The 22307-nt window shown below is 48.3% G+C and overlaps 1 protein-coding gene across 1 annotated transcript in view; it reads right to left on the reverse strand.

The window, feature by feature from the left end:
• COL15A1 (collagen type XV alpha 1 chain) overlaps positions 1-17494 on the reverse strand; it is a 103247-nt gene extending 85753 nt beyond the window's left edge. The window contains exons 1-2 of the mRNA XM_032307715.1: positions 17072-17494; positions 16899-16984 (exon numbers count right to left, since the gene is read on the reverse strand). Coding sequence (XP_032163606.1) covers positions 16899-16984; positions 17072-17082 — 97 coding nt within the window. The 5' untranslated portion in view covers positions 17083-17494. The remainder of the gene's footprint in view (positions 1-16898; positions 16985-17071) is intronic.
• Positions 17495-22307: the final 4813 nt, after the last annotated feature.

Below are 22307 nucleotides of genomic sequence, written 5' to 3' on the forward strand. Positions count from 1 at the left end.
TGGAAATGCCCCTACCTGGAACCCTGAAACTGAGGGTGACGTCGAGGGAATCCCAGGAGGGCCAGCGTCACCCCGCGGGTGCAGGGAAAGGATGGGGGATTCAGCGCCAGACAGACCCGCGTGCAAGTCTTTGCTCCACCACTTACCAACCGGAGACCTTGGGCCAGCCCTCTTGACATTTCTGAGCATTAGTTTCCTTATGTGGGCATACACATGGCCAGAGCCAGCTCTCTGGGGGGTGGCGTAGGGCAACGTCAGGTGCCAACCACACCCTCCCTCCACTCATTCACTCATTCATCCATCCACCCATTCACTCACTCACAAATAGTATCAAGCACCAACCACCACGTGCCTGGCACTGCTAGTCTTGGAGAGGCGCTGGTCTTCATGGTCTGTGTGGTCTAGGACGGAGCATCCCTGGCAGTACCACCACTGCAGGCTTTTGAACACTGATGCCCGGCAGCCACCCTGGTGATGAGGCCAGCGATGCCGCTGGTGCAGCAGCGTGAGGTTTCTGGTGTAGGGAAGCCTCCCATCCATCCACCGAAGGCCTGTTGCTTCTGGCTCTCTCCAAGCACTCCCCTAGCATCACTTGCTGAATGCCTCACAGAGCCGCAGAGGTGGGACCTCTGCCCACCCCAGTCCCACATCCAGGAGAGGAAACCATCCCTCCTTCTGAGTGATCTGCCTGAGACACATTGCTCCGAAAAGAAAGAACTGGGATTTGAAGTCCATCTGATGTTTCCAAAGCTCAGTTCTGACCACAGGCTGCCATACACAAAAGGGACCTCAGCGTCTGTGAATGCCTGCCCTTGGCTCTCCTCCCACGTCTCCAGGGGTGGGACAGACCAACCATGCATTTACAGTCACGCGGCGCTGGGGGAGTTCTGGGTGGGGCAATGCCCCCACCTGGACATCAGAAGACCCAGATCCAGGCTTCTTGTAGCTCAGCTATGTGGCTCCCATCTTTTTGTCTATAATTTAGAACTAGAACAGATGATCCTGAAAGCCCCACATGTTCGGGGTCCCCAAGGTTCCCAGGGGGTTTTGATGGAGGCAAAGTGTTTGGGGGACCTCCAGGCCCTTTGCAAAGGGTGCCCTAGGAACCCAGCTCTCCAAGGTGCACAAACAGTGGTTCTGTGCCTTCTCCCACAGGAGCCACCGTGGCACGGACCACATGGGGAGGAGGCTGCCTCCAAAGGTCAGTTTTTAGAAACCCTGAACTTGAGTGGGACTGGCCAGTCCTCTGCCTGCACACACATGGGCAGCATTTCTCACATTCCACTCAACCTCGCCATGCTAATGCAGCCCCACACGCTCATTCCTGGAAAGGTAAATGCAGATTGAGAGGGAAAAGCTTCTTGTAGCCATGAACACACACACACATCTACTCACTCAACCAGCCTTTGCAGAGCACCTGCTGTCTACCTGTTAGAGGTGCTGGGGATCCAGCAGTGACAGACAAGTTCCTCCCCTTAGGGCATAGACAGTCCTAGTACAAGAGCTATAGAAAGCAATGATCTCCATCTTGTCAACAACAACAAAGACTGAATCCCTTCCACACACAAGCGCATTAGGTATCTGCAGCTGGAGAAAATGTTTATACAAGAGTGGGTTCTGGCATCCATTGCCATGATTCTGAACCTCTCCTACAATTTGGGGACCTCAAATCTATATATAACATCATCTCCACTCATGCATCCTACCATCAGGGAGAGGGCACCCTGTGCCTGAGGATCTGGGCCTAGATGAAGAGCCCCGAAAGCTCAGAGACTTAACGAAAGCCTCCTGCTTTAACTCTAAAAGCACTCAACTTTTGCATCCTGCTCTGTAATATATGTGTGCTGTTCCTTTTAGTATAAACTGTTCTTAATTGTTCCCCAGTCATCACTGGACTCCCCACCCCCAGCCAAGTTACCAGCTTCTGAGGAACATGGATGCGGGAAATAAACCACGTGACTCTGTGTGCCACAGTCACCCAGCCAGGAGCCGGGAGCACAGCCAAGGTGAGGTCTCCAAAGGGACGGCCCGGACGGGAGGAGGTAAAGCATCATCCCTACCCCACCATTTCTAAAGAAGTTGTTCTCCTGTGTAAACCCATCTAAAAACTTCCTGCCAGAGTTATGAGCCCCAGGATCTTGCTTCTGTTCCCTGGCAAGAGATTTCTGCCTTGTGTTTATGGACACACCTTCTGAATACTGAGATCCAGAGAGAGACAAAAGTCAAAGTAAGAGTTTCAGATCTGGATGGGCCTGAGAGCTGGACTAACCCTTTCGTTTCATAGACAGGAAGAAGCTTTTCAAAGCCAAGACCAACTACAGTCTCACTGCAGAGGGCGAGTCTTAGAATCTTTTCCCCCTATGACATTCATGGCCTCTTGATGATGCAGGGGTCACAGGGTGGCCTGTGGCCTGGGTGGCTCTCACTGAGCCCTGCTCCCCTACCATTTTTGGTACTACCAAATTTGTACCAAAATTTTGCTGCTACCTCTCCAATGCACTTCTCCTGAGCAACACAGAGGTGGAGACCCTGTTCTTCCTTCCTGAAGCAATTCACTCTTCACAAGTAGAGGCACAAGCAGGGCGGGAGGAAGGACCTGGAGGCCCCCAGGCCATGGATTCTGGGCTATGAGCACTGCAAGGGACCCATGGGACAGAAAGAAGCCAGGATGCTTACCCAGGGCCAGGCTTGGGAAAGCAGCTCCTGGATGGAGGTTCTGTTTTTGACCTGAGACTCCCTGCAGCCTCCCCTCCCACACCTACACGCTGTTGTTTCCACCCTCTCTTTATTCTACTCCCTTGATCTGGAAAATTCCATTTCTTTTCCAACCCCCCAGACCCATCCCCTTTCCTGGCCAAATCGATTCACCCCTCACATCTCACCTTCAATGTCACTCCTCTTGGAGACTTTTCTGACCCCCCCAGTGCTGATCAAAATGGACAGGGCTGTGCTTTCAGAACTCCCTGTACCTCTTCCTAACATTTGCTCACCACATACAATTATTTAGGGTTCTCTTTTTAAAAACTATTTATTTATTTAGTGTCTATATCCCCCATAGATTGTAGGCTCCCTCAAGGGCGGGAACCATGTCTGTCTTGTTCATCATTTGCTGCCCAGACATACCACATTGGCTTGTACCAAGCAGGCAGTTAATGAATATTTATTCAGTAACCATGAGTGAACAAACGAATGAAAGAAAAGCCTGAGGCACCTGTGTGGCTTCACCAGTTAAGTGTTCAACTCTTGTTTTGGGCTCAGGTCATGAGCTCAAGGTTATGGGATGGAGCCCCGAGCTGGGCTCTGTGCTGGGCTTGGAACCTGCTTGGGATTCTCTCTCTCTCTCTCTGCCCCTCCCCCTCTCTTTCTTTCTCTAAAGAAATACAGACCTACCAGGTATGACGGGCAGGATGGCAAAGTCTACTGAGGTCAGAAACTTTGGGATTAATTCTATCCCCCCCACCTACCTGCCCCTCAAAGTCCTCCTTTAGCTGTATTTCACTTTTTCCACAACAGAATATGGCTTTTTACGTTCCTCCCAACTAGAAGGTCAATGATTCCAAAGCTGAATGACCTTGTTCCAGTCCTCCTCATCCTTGGCGAGATGGACCTGCAGAGGAATTCAGAGCCCTGATAGACTGAAGCAGGTACAATCATTGTGCTAAGAGCTATGGGGACATGAGCCCATGGCCTTATCACAAGAACTCTGAGATGGGCACGATTATTATCTCCCATTCTACAAATGAGGAAACTGAGATAGAAAAGGATTAGTAAGCCATCCAAAATCACCAGCCAGTACGTGCAGAGCCTGGAACTGAACCAGTTCTGTGAGCCCCCACAGCTCAGACCCTTAACCACCATGCTACAAAGGTCATGCACGAACATCCGCATCCCCAAGGGGCGTGGGTGATGCCGACCTGGACTCTGCATTTCTAGCAAGCTCCCAGCTGATGCCCATGGGCTGGTACAGGGACCAGTTTGAATAGCAAGTCTATAGAGGAAGAAAGGCAAATGAAGATTTCAGTAGGGCAGGGAGAGTATCCCAGCCTGCAGGGAGGCACGCATGAGCGAAGGCTGGGTGAAGGGAACAATGTCAGAGCCCAGCAAGCAGTTTGGCGTGGCTAGAGCCAGGGCATGAAGGAGGGATGGGAGGCGACAAGCAGCCTTGAGCTCTGGCCCACAGAGAGTGGAATTTAAGGTGTAATGGAAAGCATAGAAGTGTTCTAAGAGAAGGCGTGATGTGATGGGACCTGTGTTTCCACGAGCCGCAGGGCATGTTTGGGAACAGAGACACAGAGGTCCCGCCATCAAGGGAACTGCTACTACAGTCCATTAGAAGGACACGACACAGCATTGACGCTGGGGTGGTGGGTGGGCAGAGGAACGGAAGCGGGACATTGGATGCAACAGACATTGCAAGAGTAAGACCTATTTCTTTCCAACAAAGCAGCAGTGCTCTTTCCACGTACTAACAATTTCTCAGCCCCTCCGAGCACTGGGGCCACAATGCAGAGCCAGAGCCAGCAGCGGACATAAAGTCAGGCGCACACCGTTCCGAAGGAGTCTGAAACAGAACGACTCTTAGAAACGGGGCCCACCAACCGCTCCTTCCAGTCCAGCCACGCAGTCTCCACGGGGAGCTGTCTCCAAAGGGCTGCCTTGTCTTGCCTTGCTCCAGCACCAGCATCTGAGTCCCAGAGTGGCAGTGACTTGGTCAAGCTCCCACAGCCAGGCCCAGCATCGAGGAACTGGATGGCTAGGCTAGTGCTGGGCATTTCAGAGAATTTCCCCGGAGGAGAAAATGAAGACATTTAGCTATAATTTGGTATCAGACCGCACTTGCAAATATGAAACAAGCAAAAACATTCCATTTCTTCAACTGGAAGTTTACATTCTAAAAGAAGCGGGGGGAGACCCTGAAACGGAGCCATCTACTCTAGACAGTTAAACCTGAAGTAAAATTAGAAAATGTGTCACATGGAAAAACTCCGCAATGAGAAAGAGTTTCTACCCACCCACCCCCTTTTTTTCTTCTTTCCGTGGGAGACTGAGTAATTTGGCATTTTAACTAGACGGGGGAGAGGGCAGCTGTGGTCTCTGTTTTGTGCCAAATGCACGGTTGTCGAGGACAGTTTTGTATCCTGCCTTGTGGACAGGGGTGCAATGAGGCATCTGCCTGGCAACTGGATGGACAGGGCTAAGAGCTACTGAGTTCAGTCACTGCCCCCAGAGTGCCACAGTGTCTGGGCAGACTGAACTCGGGCATGCTAGAATGTTCCTGCTAACAGTGCTTTTAGGGTTCACCTTGCCCAATCCCTTCACTTCTCAGATGGGAAACTGAGGCCCCCAAAGAAGCAGAGATCCATACAACCTTACTTCTCCTACACCATGTGACCAAACATATTCACTGGCTCTGGAGATTAAGACGTGGACAAAGGAAGAACAGGGAAACATCAAAGCTGAGCCTCTGGGCAGGTGTCTGCCACACCTCCCCCCATCATTGCCATCTGTGCCTCCTGAAGATAGGGGAGCTCTTCCATGGCTGCTGGTCACCTGAATGTACCAGGTTTCTACCGGGTTGTTCATTTCAGAAGCATTGCCTGAGTACCTACCAGGGGCCAGGCAGGGTGCTAGGGGCTGAGGTATGTAAAATGTCCCCAGTTTAGATGCTCGAGGTGGCTTTCCCCCAGTTTTCAATATGCAGTTGGAGCTCAGGCTGTGAGGAGGGATATTCTGGGACACAAGGCCAGAACATCACTTTGGTGGGATGTCAGGGGTCTCAAATGCCATGCTAGGTAGTGTTGTCATTGTTGTCTAGAGCTGCTGTAACCAGTCACCACAAATTTAGTGACTTACATCAAAAAAGAAAAACAAAATTTTATAATCTTACAGTTCTTTAGGTCAGAAGCCCAACCCAGGTCTTACCTGGATAAAAAGTAAGGTCTCAGGACAACTGGGTGGCTCAGTTGGTTAAGCATCTGCCTTCAGCTCAGGTCATGATCCCAGGATCCTGGGATCAAGTCCCACACCGGGCTCTCTGCTCAGCGGGGAGCCTGCTTCTCCCTCTCCCTCTCCCTCTGTCTCCCACTCCCTCTGCTTGTGTGCACACACTCTCTCTCTGACACATGAATAAAAATCTTAAAAAAAAAAAAAGTAAGATATCAACAGACTGGGCTCTCTTCCAGAAGCTTGAGGGGAAAATCCATTTCTGCCTTTTCCAGCTTCTAGAGGCCACCTGTGTTCCTTGGCTCATGGTCCCTTCCGGCGTCATCAGCATCAATCAGCACAGAAGGCCGGTCAAGTTCTTCCCATGTTGCATCTTACTGACCTCCTCTCCTGCCCCTGCTTCTACACTTAAGGACTCTTGTGATTATGCTGGGCCCACGAGCATCTTCCAGGACCCTCTTTTTTCCAGGAACTTCTTTTAAGGTCAGCTGATCAACAACCCGAATTCCATCTACAACCTTACTTCTCCTACACCATGCAACCAAACATATTCACTGGCTCTGGAGATTAAGACGTGGACATCTTTGGAGGGCCATGACCACCTCCCATGGGTGGTTAGCATGGGAAGATGACAGAGGGTTTGGTTTTTTTTTTTTAACTTTTTTTTTTTTAAGATTTTATTTATTTATTTGACAGACAGAGATCACAAGTAGGCAGAGAGGCAGGCTGAAAGAGAGAGAGGAAGAAGCAGGCTCCCTGCCGAACAGAGAGCCCGATGTGGAACTCGATTCCAGGATCCTGGGATCATGACCTGAACTGAAGGCAGAGGCTTAACCCACTGAGCCACCCAGGCGCCCCATGACAAAGGGTTTGAAGCCGGGGTGACAGGATTAGAGTTGGTGTTACAGCGTTGCTCAAGCTCTAACGTGCACACACATCGTCAGGGAGCCTGTTACAATGCACATTCTGATTTACTGGGTCTGTGGCTGGGACCGGAGATGCTGCTGCTGCTGCTGCGGCTGGTCCTGGGACCACATCTGAGCCGCGAGAAGCTAGAAGATTCCTGTGGACCACAGCTGGAGGATACACCGAAGGGTAGCGGGAGACAGACCTATGTGCTGAAAATAAAGATGGAAGAAGCCTATTGCTAAGATGTAGGGCTGAGAGGGGAGAAGCACTTAGAGGGCCCAATGGAGTTCTGGGTGTGATGCTGTAGAAATGGCATGAATTGAAGTTCAGTTTGTCCGCCAGCGTTTAGGCTCTTTGGACTTCTAGTCTAGAATCGTTATAACTTCCCAGCACCCAGCACTACACTTCTAGTCTAGAATCGTTATAACTTCCCAGCACTTCTGGTGACACGTACTCTATCCTGACCTATCTGTTATATCCGGGTCCCTGCCACAGCCCCTACTCTGGTCCCTGCACCCTCTGTCACAGCAGATGGCTGCGGGTGGTCTTCCAACAGGGCAGCGGACACACACAGATTTTGCTAAGGTCAAGGGTTCATAATGCTGGGTTTTCACTCAGATCTCCACAGTCTCAGGCTTTGAATGATTCATTCATTAATGGAGTCAAGTGCTCATTGTGTCCGTTTGGTGCCATGTCAGATGCTGAGGAAACATGGATAAATAAAATAGGTTTCCTGCCTTCGGGGAACCCGCTGTGATGTGGGAACAGGGAAGGAAGGAGGTACTGAACGGATCAACAATTACAGGCCCGATGCTTACCTCCTTACTCTTCTGAATAGGAATTCTTGGCCCAATGTATAGCTAAGGAAGGTAAGGCAGAGAGAGGTCACTCAGGGCGAAGCGGCAGAGCTGAGATCTGAACCCAAGACCCAGGCTCCCAGAGCTCATCTGCCTGAACTATGCCCCCTGAAGCTCTCTCTGGGATCCAGTGCCAGCCGTGCCCCTCCTCTGTGTTGCAACTACAGGCTGGTACTTTCTTCTCTGGGACTCGGGATCACCACGTCAGAAAGGAGGCCTTTGGGCTGCACCAGTTGTTCCCAATCCTGGCTGCACCCCAGAATCACACCAGGAGCTTTTAAAACCTGCCAGTGGCTTGAACTCACCCTGGATGGGTCTAGCATCCTGGAATGGGGGAAGGCTGGGCATCGTGTTGGTTCTGAATTTCCACGTGATTCTAAGGTACAGCCAAGGTTGAGAACCACCAAGGTCCTTACGACCTGATTCCTGGAATTCCAATTTCCAGAAAGACCCTCTTCTCGTCCAGCCCTTACAGGACATGTGCAAAATGAATGAACAAAGCAGGAAGGGAGGAAGGAGGAAGGATTGCCGACTCCATTCAACTAAGGGAAATATGGGGCAGTCATGCAGCACTGTCCCTCCCCCTGCTGTCACTTTTCTCCTTTGTTTTGTTTTGTTTAAGATTTTATTTACTTATTTGAGACAGAGAGAGCAAGAGAGAGAGAGAGAGCACAGGGTGGGGGTAGGGGAAGACAGAGGAAGAGGGCAGAGAAGGAGAGGCAGACTCCCTGCTGAGCAGGGAGCCTAACACACAGGGCTCGATCCTAGGACCCTGAGATTGAGACCTAAGCTGAAGGCAGAGGCTTAATGGACTGAGCCACCCAGACACCCCATCTCCCTTTGGATTAGAGAAGTAGCAGCAGCGGATAAAGACCAGCTGAGCTCCTCTTGTGTGCTGCTGTGGGGAGAAGGAGAAATCACTACTGCCTTTCCAAAGAATGCAACAGAAGCTTTAAAAATGGGCATGCACTAGAGCCAACAATTTGCTTCAGGAATTTGTGCTAGGGAATAATTGTGGAAAGGGTCAAATACAGAACTACAAGAATGGGGTCATCACGATAGTTTTTACAGTAGCGAACAACCAGAAACCGTCTAAAGGCATAAAAGGGGTCTAGTGTAATTATGGGACATACATACAATGAAATACTATTTCAATTATTTCAATTACAAAGGATGTTAGGGACAATATTTAATGTTCCAGAGGAAGGGTTTAGATGATTATTAAGGGGAAAAAATGCCAAGCAACGAAACACAATGTACAGAATGAGCTATTCTCTTTATAACATATATGCACATTAAGGCAAATAACTTTGAAAAATTGTCCACTAAATGTTGGCAGCATTTATCTCTGAGTCATGAGACAATATGTGGCCTTTGTAAACTCCTCCATCCTCCAGATCTTTACACTGACTATTACTTTGACTATCAATTTTTTAGTGTAATTGAAAAAATAAAGCTTTCAAAACCCGTTTCCCTCTCCCTGCCACCCCATCTGCTGGTGGAAATGGACATCCCTACTCTGGTAAGGCAGAGGCTCGCCTGCACCTGCATTAGGACACACAGGATAGGCTCCCTAGCAGTTAAGTCAGCTGCTGCCCACTGGTCTCTACTACTGAGCTCTGAGGCGCTCTAGGATATGAACACTCGGACCAGTGCCTCTTCTTTGACACCAATCACACATCCCAGAGGGCCTCTGTGAGATCAGGCAGTTAGGAAATATGGGGAGAAGACAGAAATCTATATATCTATAAATATATATCTATATATATCTATAAATATAATTACATATAAATGTTATACATATAAATATTATATAGATATAGATATAGATATAGATACAAATATATCTATATAGTAGCCAGAACACAGAACATGGCAGTTTTTCAAAGACTTCAACAGATGTTCACTTTGTAGAAAGACTCGTTGAAAAAGCCCTCCTGGCGGTAGAGGGGATTTAAAGCTGGGCCTCATGCAAGTCTTCAGTGATGGAAAGGTGACTCCTGGAGACGTTTAGGGCAAAGTTGCCCCCTGCAAATCTGACTCTAGGCAAGCTCTCTCAAGCCCAGGAAGAGGCTCTCCTATATCTGAAGTCAGGTGTTCTGCTCATTTGAGGGAGATACCAAGATCCCTAGAAGAGTTTTCTTCCCTGTCTAATCCTTCAAGTCATCCATGTCATGCAACAAGTGCAAAGTGAATTGGATTGGATAAAATTGGTTTCGTTTGGGTTGGGTAGGGTTGGGTTGGGTTGGGTCAGGCTGGGTTGGGTTGGGCTGGGTTGGGTCAGGCTGGGTTGGGTTGGGTTGGGTTGTATTAGATTAGGTTGGGCTGAGTTGAGTTCTGATGGGGATAACAGGTGGGATGCACTCATTAGATAACCCCATTCTCATATCTCCCTCATTAAAGCTTTCCCAATAATTGGTCTGGATCTTCTCCCAGGTTCTGCTCTAACCCTAGACTTTCTCTCTCTTGAATTGGGGTGGGGCAGAAGAAGGTGGTCAGTCAGCAAACCCACTCCTCCCAACACCTCTGATGCATCTCTGCTCCTCTGGGCTCTGTGCCAACAGTAGTATCTCAGGCCCCATGATCTGCTGCTTTGAAACCTTATTTGCTCATCCATTCTCCTTATTGCACATTAGTGTCTTCAGCTGAATCTTATTGTAAGACTTCCTCCCTTTTCATAACCCTCACCCACCCATCACCACTTCGACATTCCCACTACTAAATCATATCATGAGAAAATTCTGTGATACACCAGTCTGCACTAAAAAAGTGTATGGCTTAATAAATGAGACAGGGGTGACTTCCCTTACCAGATTTTAAAACATATTATAATGCAGTAATTATCAAGACCAAGTGAGATTTTAAAAACATGCACACACATATGCACAAGAAGGGATTAACAGTAGAGATTTGAGAAAAAATTTCTATCATTTAAGAAAAAAAATCACATGGCAACCAGAAGCAACACAATGATGGGTAAATCACTCACATTTTAATTAGTATTTTGGGGAATCCTGGGTACCACTTTGGAAAAAAACTGACTTCAGATTACACACTACATAATCTATGCAATTAACCTAATTTACAGTCCATTTTAAGCAGATCAAGCTGTAGACATTCAAAGAAACCTTGAAAATAAACTCAATATTTAGCAAGCAAAGAAAAGATAAATGTACAACTTTTGACAAAATGGAGGCCATCAGGAATAAGATGAATGGGGATAAGCCAGACAACAAATTGTTATGCAATTACATATAATGAAAAAAAGATGAAGAGCAAAATGACATTAGCATAAATTTATAACTAGTTATTAAAGTTACCAAAGGAAAAAACACTAAAAGTCCCAATAATATACCCTCATTCCAGACCCTGGGCTAGGTTTTAGGATTCAGAGCTGGAAAGGCCCAGTCCCTGCCTCTTGGAGATTCCTGTGTAGTAGGGAAGGCAGACTTCATCAGTGATTTCATCAGTGGTCACCATCTATCTGAGAAGCCCTGTGACTGAGGAATGAGTTAATAGTGCCAGCCCAGAGGAACGACACCCAACCTGCTTGGTGGAGGAGGGCTTCCCAAAGAGAATGGGTAAAGGATGAATGGTGGGCTGTCAGGAGCACGAGGTGAAAGGTAGTCTCCAAGAGCAACCAGCCTGGGCAGAGACACAAAGATGAATCATTGCATATCTTATTCCACCAGCTAGAAGTGGTTTGGTGTGAGCCCAACTCAGTAGGGGCTCTGTGCGACTGGAGAGACTGGGAGGCCACAGAGGGCCCTCTGCAGCAAGGAACATGACCTCCTCTGAGGTACTGTAAGAACCCAGTGAGAGCAATTAAAGTTAGAAGGAGAATGACAAATTTGTATCTAAGACAGATCCATCTAAATACAGAAGAACTATCCAACCACTTCTGTTCGTTGACGGGCACTTCTGTTTAGGATAATCTAGTCAAAAAAAAAAAAAAAAATCCAAAAGGAAAACAAAGGCCATTCATCAGAAGATGGTCCCAGCAACACTGTTCATAATAATGACAAAACAGCTGAAGACCAAGTGGCCAACTCTGGACAAACGAGGCATGACCCACACCATCAAAGGGCTCCCACGGAAAAGGGAGACAAACATACTGACACTGGCAGGGGCAGGGGGGAACAGTGGGTGGCGCCAGGAGAGACAGATGAAGGTCGTGGGGAATTCCATGATGAGAAAGCTTATCTGGCAAGATGCCTCTACCAGGGTACATGTAAACTGGTAAGTAGCATTAGGCCTTCAAGAGAAACAGAGGGCAAGGCAGTCTCTAGATAGAGAGAGGAAGTCACATCTTATGCTAAGTCAAAGAGACTATAAAACCCTAAGATGACATGGGAAGCTATGAGTGGCTCTGCGGCCAGTTCTCAACCTGAGGTCTGTCATAAAAATACACAGGCGGCACAGGAGGCCCCCGGGGGCATTCCCCACTTTCTATAAACCCGAAAAGTTTAGCCAGTAATTAAAACACTACCATCATTTATCTTCATCACAACTTCCAGTGGTGTGTAAGCAACAGTAGCTCACTACAGGCCATGACCCCGGGGAGGCAGGAGGCCAAGGACAGGACATCTCAGGTGTGACCCTTCCCCACTCCTCTCTCCTTCAAGAAAGCATATCAGATGGCCATGAGTGAGATTGAGGTGGTTAGAGGAAAATCCCAAACTGGCTCTGATTAGCATTCAGATTTGCCTCCAAGAAGATCTGCAGATGGCCAACAAGCCTGTGAGAAGATGCTCAACGTCACTAGTCATTACAGAAACGCAAATCAAAACAACAAGAAGGGACCACTTCACACCCACTAAGATAACCATAATTAAAAATGGAAAAAAAATAAGTGTTGGCAAGGATGTGGAAAAATCAGAGCCTCGTATGCTGCTGGAAGAACTGTGGAATGGTGCAGCCACTATGGAAAGATCTGGGAATCTTTACAAAACCCGAGCATGGAATGACCACATCACCCAGCAGTTCTACTAGGTATATACCCAAAATAATTAAAGCAAGTACTCCAATTCTTGTACACAAATGTTTCTAACAGCACTATCCATGACAGCTAAAAGGAGGAGACAACACAAATGTCCCCATTGAAGGAAGAATGGATAAATGAAAGTGGTATATCCATTCAGTGGAATATTACGCAGCCATAAAAAGCAATGAAGTCCCGACACACGCTACACATGGATGTCTCTCAATGATATCATGTTACGTGAAAGAAGCCAGACACAAAAGACCCAACTTATTTGATGCCATTTATATGAAATAGAACGGGCATATCCATAGAGACACAAAGCAAATCAGTGGTTGCTTAGCACTGGTGGGGTGAGCCTAGGGAAAATGGCCAGGGACCACTTAATAGAAATTAGACTTTTCACTCTTTGGAGTGATGAAAACATTTTGCAACTAGACAGGAAACAGCTGTACCACAATATGAATGTACAGACTGCCACCAAACTGTACACACAAAAGTGGCTAGTTTCATGTTATGTGAATTTCACCTTAGTAAAAAAAGTCAGAGAAGATAACCAGAGATCCAAAAAAATACATGGAAAGGCAATCAACCTGATAATCAGGAAAACATAAATTAAGACTACAGTAAGATTCTAGGGGCCCCTGGGCGGCTCAGTCATTAAGCACCTGCCTTTGGCTCAGGTCATGATCCCAGGGTCCTAGGACTGAGCCCTGCATTGGCCTCCCTGCTCAGTGGGAAGCCTGTTTCTCCCTCTCCCACTCCCTCTGCTTGTGTTCCCTCTCTCACTGTCTCTCTTTCTCTCTGTCAAATAAATACATAAAATCTTGAGGAAGAAAAAAAGACTACAGTAAGATTCTACAATGTACTTATTAGAAGGGCCAAAATTCAGCCCAGTGACAAGACCAAGTGCTGTTAGGGATTTGAAAAAGTGGGAGCTCTTACACCAGGCTGGCGACCGTGTACCTCGGGGCTGGCATTGTCTGTTCGGCCTCAGCGGCACACCCCGTAACCCAGCACTTGGCCCCTAGACACAGAACCAACAGGTATATGTGCCCCTGTGCACCGAGACACATGTACGAGAATGTTCAGAAACACATCGCTCTATCTGCCAACATGGAAATGCCCCAAAGCCTGTTGGAGAAAAATGGACAGATAATGTACAGCATATTAATCCAGTGGGAAATGATACAGCGACAAAGATGAATTCACTACAACCACATACAACAGCGTAAATGAATCTCAAAACTTAATATTAAAAAAAACAAAAAAAACTTAATATTCAGTGAAAGATACCATGTGTAAAGTTCAAACTCAAGTCAAATGGAACTGCAGACTTTGGGGATACATGCTTAGGTACTACAGTTATTTCTAAAAAGTAAAGAAGCAATCACCATAAAAGTCAAGGTGATGGTGACCTCGAGGGCAGGGAGGGAATAATCACATCCAAGGGGTGCAAGAGAACTTCTGGGGCTATCTTGTTTCTTTCCCTTTTTTTTTTTTTAAGAATTTATTTATTTATTTGACAGAAATCATAAGTAGGCAGAGAGGTGAGCAGGGGTGGTGGGGAAGAAGGCTCCCTGATGAGCAGAGAGCCCAATGTGGGGCTCAGGGCTTAATCCCAGGACCCTGGGATCATGACCTGAGCTGAAGGCAGAGGCTTTAACCCACTGAGCCACCCAGGCGCCCCCTATCCTATTTCCTGACCTGGGTTATATGAATGTGTAATCTATGATAAATCACTGGGCTATACTTTCTATGTGCACTTTCCTGCATGGGTGTTAAATCTCATGATAAAACAGTTTAAAAAAAACTAAGTAAGTTGCATCTATCAGGATTTTATTAGCAGGAACAAATTACCTATGGAACCACTGCCCCTGTCCCCCAAACCACTTCCCTATCTGCTAAAAGAGAGGTATCCCAATGGCACTGTAACTTTATTGGCTCGGCTATGATGTGTTAGGGGCACAAGGATTGGTGTGGGGGACAGGGTCCCATTGACAAGGGTCTCTTTAAACAGGGCAGGCCAGGAAACCCTCAGGAGCTAGGAAGCCTTGAGACTTTGGGCCTTGGTTTCCTTATTAAAGCACAAAGATAATAATAGTCCTGGTCCCTGCCTCCTGCAGTGATTCTGAAGACTGGATGAAGGTAACTCAGACCTGCTCACACCTCTGCCTGAAAGTATAAAGCAGTTTGTTTTAAGTGTTGGCCTGATTAAAGTGCATGCAAAATCTGGTTTGCAGGAGGAGATTTCACGTGTCTGGGAAGAGTCTCTGCAGAGGCTCCGAGGGACGCCTAGTACCCATCAGTTGCCCTTTTGTTGCCCTTTTTGGCTCCTGAGGGTTTCCTGGCACTTCCTTTTTACGTTATGGATGGGAACAGGACTTCCTCTGTGTTGTTTCTAACAACAGACTTGGCATCAAGGAGTCCAGCCTCCAAACACAGGAGAAGAAATAAAAACACCAAAGTCTCTTTTCCTAGAATCTCCTTCCTTTTTGGAAGTGGGGGTTATAGCAAAATTCACAAAGACCACGCAACATAAAGCTGCCCTCTGCCGCTGAGCCAGCAGTATCCTCTAGCACGTGAAAATTGCAATGTTTCGACATGGGCCATGGTGCTGAGAAGCCAAAGCTGTGCTCCAGCTGCCCTTTGATCTGCAAGAAATGCCAGGCTGGAGGCTCGGGCAGGAAAAAGTGGTCTTTGAATTTAGGTCTTGCTCCCAAGGAGACAATGGTCTAAGCTGTCTGAGGCTTCCTCTGGCACACAAAGAGTTAACCCAGGCCACCCTCCATAGTCCGTTTCCTGCAAAGGGAAGGAGGTTGATTCCTCTTCTCACACTTTTCTTCTCTTGAGGCTAAGTACTGATTTTCTAAATTCAAAAGGGGTGGGAGGCTGCCACTGGGTCAACATAGTTCCGCACCAACACAGCAAGGAGAAAAGAGCTGAGGGGGACGCGAGCCCAGGGCTTTTGGGGACAAATCCCGCCTTTGGGACAAGCCACTTCTAAGCCTCTCTCAGACTTCATTGCTTGCTCACACAACTGTTTCAAGGATCAAAAAAGTTCTATCACTTACTTTGTGCCTAGTATGGGTCACAGTATGGAAAGCATATTATTTCTAATACCTCTTTTAATCTTTGCAGCATCCCTAGGAGGACAGGTGGTCTAATTATTGCCCTTTACTGTAAACGGAGGCACAGAGACATGAAATTCATTGTCCTGAGCTGGGTCACCTAACTCAGCCACAATTCAAGCCCAGACAGCCTGAAAACACACTTTAACCAAAATCAATTTTATTTATTTATTTATTTATTTTAATCCTCAGTTTGTTGTATTACATTTTTTAAAAAAGATTTTATTTGTCTGACACATACACACACACACACACACACACACATCACATCACATCACAAGTAGGCAGAGAGGAGGGGGTGGGGCGGGAGCAAGCTCCCTGCTGAGCAGAGAGCCCTATGTGGGGCTCGATCCCAGGACCCTGGGATCATGACCTGAGCTAAAGGCAGAGGCTTAACCCACTGAGCCACCCAGGCACCACCCCCCCCCAAATCTTTTAACTCAGACCCTACCAGTCATCCACCCGCCTCTGGGTTCTGGTGGGGAAACTGAGGTTCGGGGAACCGAACCTCCACCCCCAGCTCTTCTCATCACCCATGGCACCACTGCCTGAGACGGATGGGGGACTCCCTTAGGTAATTCGAGACTAAGTTAAACATCGAGGTAATTTGGTCCCGTTATTTGTTGCGCTGCAAAGGTGCCAGGTGTCCCTGCTGGTGGTCACGCTCCCGCACCTGTGTCCAGAGAGGGCACCAGACCTGCCCTTACAATGAACCAGCCAGCACGCACGACCTGCCCGCGGGCGCTGGGTGAGCTGGAGCTAACTGTCCCCGCGGAGCCGCTGGCGCTGTCACTGTGCTTCCAATGTCCCTCTGTGCTCACGATCCAGGGGGCCGCGATTAGCTCCACAGTGGCCGGACGGCTCGCCACCCGCCCTGCGGGTGAGGGACTCCCGCTCGCCCCTCGCATCCTCTGCACCGCCCCGGGAAGCTGCGGGGCCGCCAGTGCGCACCGCGCGGCGAGGACTCCCTTTTATGTCCAGGAATGAAGAGCGCACCGCAGGCACGCCCGCCGCCAAAACCAACTTCCCCGGAGGGCGCGGAGGCAGACGGTGCCACCCTCGGGCCGGGTCGCTTACCTGTCGCGGAGCGGGTCCGGGAGACAGCGGGGAGAAGCGCGGAGATCGAAAGCAGCAAGAGCAGGCGCCAGCAGCGCCCGTTCCTCCTGCAAGAGGTGGCGGGGGGCGAGAAGGTGAGGCGGGCGGGAGGGTCGAGGGGCCGAGGGACCGGGGCGCGGGGAAGCGAGTCTTACCTTGGCGCCATCTCGCAGGCCTGCCGAGCCCCCGAAGGCACCGTGCGCCCGGCTGCGCGCTGGCCGCCGCTCGCCCTTCCTGCGGCGAACAAAGGCGGCGCTGGGCAGCGGCGGCGGCGGGCAGCCTCGTTGCTCCCCTGAGTCACCCGCGCTCTGAAACCCGACTCCGCCGCGCCCTGCGCTCCCCCGCGCGCCGTGCCGCGCCCACCTCGGCCAGCGGCGCCGCACTCACGCCCCGGGGGTCCCCGCCGCCGCCGCCGTCCCCACGCCCCTCTCCCCACTTCGACGGACGCGCGCTCCCGGCCGTGGCCGCCACGGGGACGGCCTTATGTAACCTTCGAGAAAAGCCCCACAGCCGCGCTCCTCTGGGTACGCGGGGCTCTGCCTCCCTTCCGCTCTAACGTCTGTCCCAGTGGGGGCTGCCCCGCAGACGACGCGCTCTCCTTTCATGGGCCAATGGAATTCTCTCCACCGCCCAGGGAGGCTGGAGTCATTGTGTGATTTTCTTCAATGACGGACGAAGAAACTGAGGCTGAGAGAGATGGAGCGAACGTCCAACCGAGATCACACAGCGGGACCGAGTTCTGACAGCTGTGCCGGCCCTGAACGCCTGACCCATGAAACCCACAGAAGTGGCCCCGTTTCTAGGGGTTCGGTGCTACATACAAACTCATGCAGCAAAGATGATCCTAATAAAAAATTTAAATGTTGACAATTTCCAAGGTTTTCCTCTCTACAGCTTGCCTGTCCCCTCCACCCCCCTGCCAGGGAATGTAAGTTTCAGGACAGCGAGAATTTCTATTTGTTATCTGGTTAAAGCAGTACCTGGTGGTAGGAAATACCAATAAACATTGGGTGAATGAAGGAGCGTGGTCTCAGGTGAGACCACTCCAGGCACCGTGATGATGTGGGACAGGGGAACCAGGCTCAGCCTCCAAAATCTATCCCTGGTGTGTGCGACTGCCCCACGTGAACAGAGCTTAGCACAGGGCCTGGCACTGGCTAAACCCTCAAATGGTGGCTTTTTATTATGATTACCAGTGAGCACAGTAGAGCAAGATTTGGGGGTACAAGGAGGCATCATGGAGGTCCGTGGAGAGCTGCATAGTTCTGAAGACTTGCAAGCCCCAGGGGCCTCTTTTCTTGAAGCACCAAGCAGCCACAGCTGGCTAAGGCACTGTGGTCACTTCGCGGTTTTCACTTCCTAATTTGCGTTAGCTCCCAGAATGGGATGGGGAATAGACATGGTAGCTAACATTTATGGAGTGCTGATTATTTCCCAGACCCTTGCTAAATAAATTCTCTACAGGTTCCCCCACCATCGGAACATAGAGTGAGCCTATGAAATCTTTGCTGAGCCAAAATGATGTAAGGTGAAGAAGCAATTACCACTAATTTATCTAGAAAAATGTTTGAGAGTTCTCAGACCCCAGAAATAACCCCTCTTAGGCTTTTGTGACACCTTAGGACACATCGTGCTAACAATGCCCAAAATAAATTGAGATAAAGCATAGATAATCACAGATACGGTCCAAAGCGGCGACAGCTTGATGCCTGTTGGGGTGGGGGGGACATCCCACTGCTTGGGGTCCCTGCTGCATCTGTAATGTTTGCCTGTGAAACGCAGAGCACTACTTTCATTTTGCCCCCCAAAGTGAAAATCCGCTTCGGATTTCTTTTAGTTACAGAAAACAAGTACTCCTGTAGGTCTTTCATAAAAGCAAAGTGGCAAAGTGTCAACGTTTGTAAAGCAGGGGATGCCTATATCTGGGTTATCTCGCTTAATCCAGCCCTGGAAAGGCAGGATTGCAATGATCCTCATTTCATACATGAGGAAGCCGAGGCTTAAAACCTGCCCAGCATATGAAGGACAGGGACAGGCACCCATGCTCTTCACCACTCAATCACACTATGGACCCAATGACAATAGGGTTAGACCCATTGGAGACATGCAGCACCCCAGCATGAAAGGGTTAATGCCTGCACAGCCAGTGAGGGCTCTGAAACAAGGCCATCAGGAGCTGGGTTTCCAGTCCAGTTCTGGCCTGGGCTACAGAATAAAGTTAGGAAAATCCTGCCATTTTCTGGTTTTTTAATTTCTTTATCTGTATAGTGGACACGATGGTCCTGATGTGGGCAAGTGGCTGTGGGTCTGTTGATAAAAAAACGTGGAAAGATGCTCTTTCCCCCGTAAAGGGCTGCATATCTGGGATCTGTACACAGCTAGGATTCGTGTGAATGGCCTTCAGAACGGGAAGAGACAACATGGCCTGGAGAAGGCAGGAGAGGTTTCAAGATGAAAGTGAAGTTCAACCATCCTCTGGGTCCGAGGAGGGGGGGGCAGCAAATGGCTAAAGACATCCTGGATTGGAGAGCAGAATGGTAGGCAAGGCAATGCTACAGAGCCAAGACCTTCTATGACATGCCAACTGATGTGTTTGAAGGTGGCCTTGAAATCATTGGCATTCCCTACACATTTGGAATCCTGGAACATTACATAGAGCCCTGAAAAATCTGATCAGCCACCTCCCTCCTGTCCCTATTTTATTGATGGAAAAACCAAGGCTCAGAAAGGCCAAGTAATTTACAAGTTAACTCTCCAGTAAGTGACAGATTGACAAGTCCCAGAACTGAGGAGGAAGATTCGTAAAAGGAGAGCAGGGGTAAGGTCCTCAAGTGTTGCAGAAGATCCTTAAAGGTGGTGAATTCCCAGCCACAAGAGAGACACACCCCTTAACAAACAAGAGGTCCCAGAGAAGGCAGGAATTATGAACTGGGGTTCTGGGATTATGCCTCCCGGTGAATCCTGGCTCTGTTACTAAGGAGCTATATGAAATGTGGGCAAATTGGCAAAACAAAGATGACGAAGCATTCTTCCTATCAGTTGTTGGGAGGATGGAGAGGTTTCTGACATACACAGCATTTACCGGAGTGTCTGGCACAAGATAATGCTCATTTGGGTGTTAGCTTCTGTGATTGATGGTGGTGAGATTCTGGGAAGGGGTGTGGCTGGAAGAGACGACACCCCCCAACCCCAGCCCAGCCTTCAAGAGGCTAAGGCACCAGCTGCCAAAGCAGCTGTAGAGCTAGGATGGCCCCATGCAGAACTAACACACAAGGCAGAGTACATTCTAACATAATCATCTGCTTCAGGCTTCTTTCTTCATCTGTTCGTACTCTCTGTGAATATGAATTCTCTCCCGCTTGCAGCCATTGTGTGTGGGAATACCTTACTTTAGTATGAATTACCAACCATAGGGAATTTGCTTTCTTAGTTCTCTATTTCTCTATTGCTTACAAAGTATCACATCAACTGGACATAGAATTGACCTCCTTAGAACTCAAACTTAGAATACATTTCTACATTGCTTAGAAATAGCCCTATCAGCCACAATTTTCTGCTAGGTCAGTGGTTCTATTTGACTTAAAACCAGGTGTTGTGAACTGGTGGCCATTGGCTCAATTTGGCCTACAGGTATGTTTTGTTTGACCTATCTGGTGACAAGATCAAAATTAAATTAACAATATTGGGTAATTATGTGATTTTATATTAAAGTCTAGATTTCTGGCTTCTTTTTAAATTTTTGGAAAACCTGGCAACGTGGGGCCTGCATTCCCTGTGCCAACAGTTGACTATATTGAAAAGGGGCTGTTGCCTTCAGGTAAGGCTGTGCTCTCCACTTTGCCATAGTCCCCACTATTCCCTATTGTTCCTCAACACCAAGGCTATGAATCATTTGCCATTACATCCACTTTGCCTTTCTCATAAAAAAGAGAGAAGTGGGGAGTGCCTGGGTGGCTCAGTTGGTTAAGCACTCAACTGTTGATTTCAACTCAGGTCATGACCTCAGCATTGTGAGATGGAGTCCCACATCAGGCTACATGCTGGGCGTGGAGTCTGCTTAAGATTCTCTCTCTCCTCCCACTGCCCATCTTTACCCCTCCTCTTCTAAAAAAAAAAAAAAAAAAAGAAAAGAAAAGAAAAGTAAAAAGTAGAATGGACTTAGTGCTTATGTCTCTGTAAAAAATGGGTAAAATATAAAAAGATGTATAAATATACAGTCAGATTTCAAGAAAGATGTGGAAGAACATATTTCTGCATGTTTAATATCTACCTTGGGGAAAAAAAAAGAAAACTAAGATGCTGTTTTGAAACAAGCCTTGTCCCCCTGTTATGTTGCTACTGGAAGGATGAAGGCATGGCTGCATTTTGCCTGGTGGACTTTAACGGTGGTCCCATTCATAATTCAAGGTACATACAGATGGCCTCAGACGTACAATGGTTTGACTTACGGTTTTTTGACTCTACAGTGGTATGAAAGCAATATGCAGTCAGTACAATAGAAACCACACTTCAAATTGTGCATTTTGATCTTTTCCGGGCTAGATGTATGGGGGTTGATACTCTCTCGTGATGCTGGGCAATGGCAGCAAACTGTGGCCCCTCATCAGCCACCCGATGCGGGGGTGAACAACCCATACACTTATAATCATTCAGACCCATGAAACCATCCTCTTTTTCACTTTCAGTAAGTATTTGGTAAGTTACATGCAATATTCAATGCCTTATTATAAAACGTGCTCTGTGTTAGAAGATTCCGCCCAACTATAGGCTAATGTAAGTCTTCTGAGCACATTTAAGGGAGACTAAGCTAAGCTACAGTGTTCTGTAGGTTAGATGCATTAAATGCATTTTCAACTCAGGATATTTTCAACCGACCTTGGGCTTATCAGGACTTAACCACATTGGAAGTAGAGAAAGATCTGCAGGCGTAAGGTGGCGGATTCCTTTACTACTCTGGCAGGGGTGTCTTGTGTGCACATTTCACATTTTGCAACTTCTGCTTACATATTGGATAATATCTAGTTCACTGGAACCTAAAGATGAGCATCTCCAAAGCGCATTTCTTCTGCACAAATGCCTGGAACTGAATGCATGTAAATATTGTTAATTTTGTACCTACTTCACCCGAGAAGCCAGGTCCTAGAGGGCTATGGTAGGGCTCTCGTTTTGGAGTTAGGCCTAGAAGTGGGAACTGTGAGCTCAGGGGAAGGTGCAGGGCATCCAAATGGTCCCAGCTGCAGGTGTGGGAGGGATGGGGGTAGGACGCCAAGCCAGGCCATTCGCCTCCTGCCAGACTGTGTTTTGAGGGTTTCAGCCATTTCCTTCCATTCAGGATGAAGTGGTAGAAATAGCCAAGGGGGAAGCTTCATGTTAAACCCAAGCGGGTCTTAA

Source organism: Mustela erminea, chromosome 12 (genome assembly GCF_009829155.1).
Source record: "Mustela erminea isolate mMusErm1 chromosome 12, mMusErm1.Pri, whole genome shotgun sequence".
Lineage (NCBI taxonomy): Eukaryota > Metazoa > Chordata > Mammalia > Carnivora > Mustelidae > Mustela > Mustela erminea.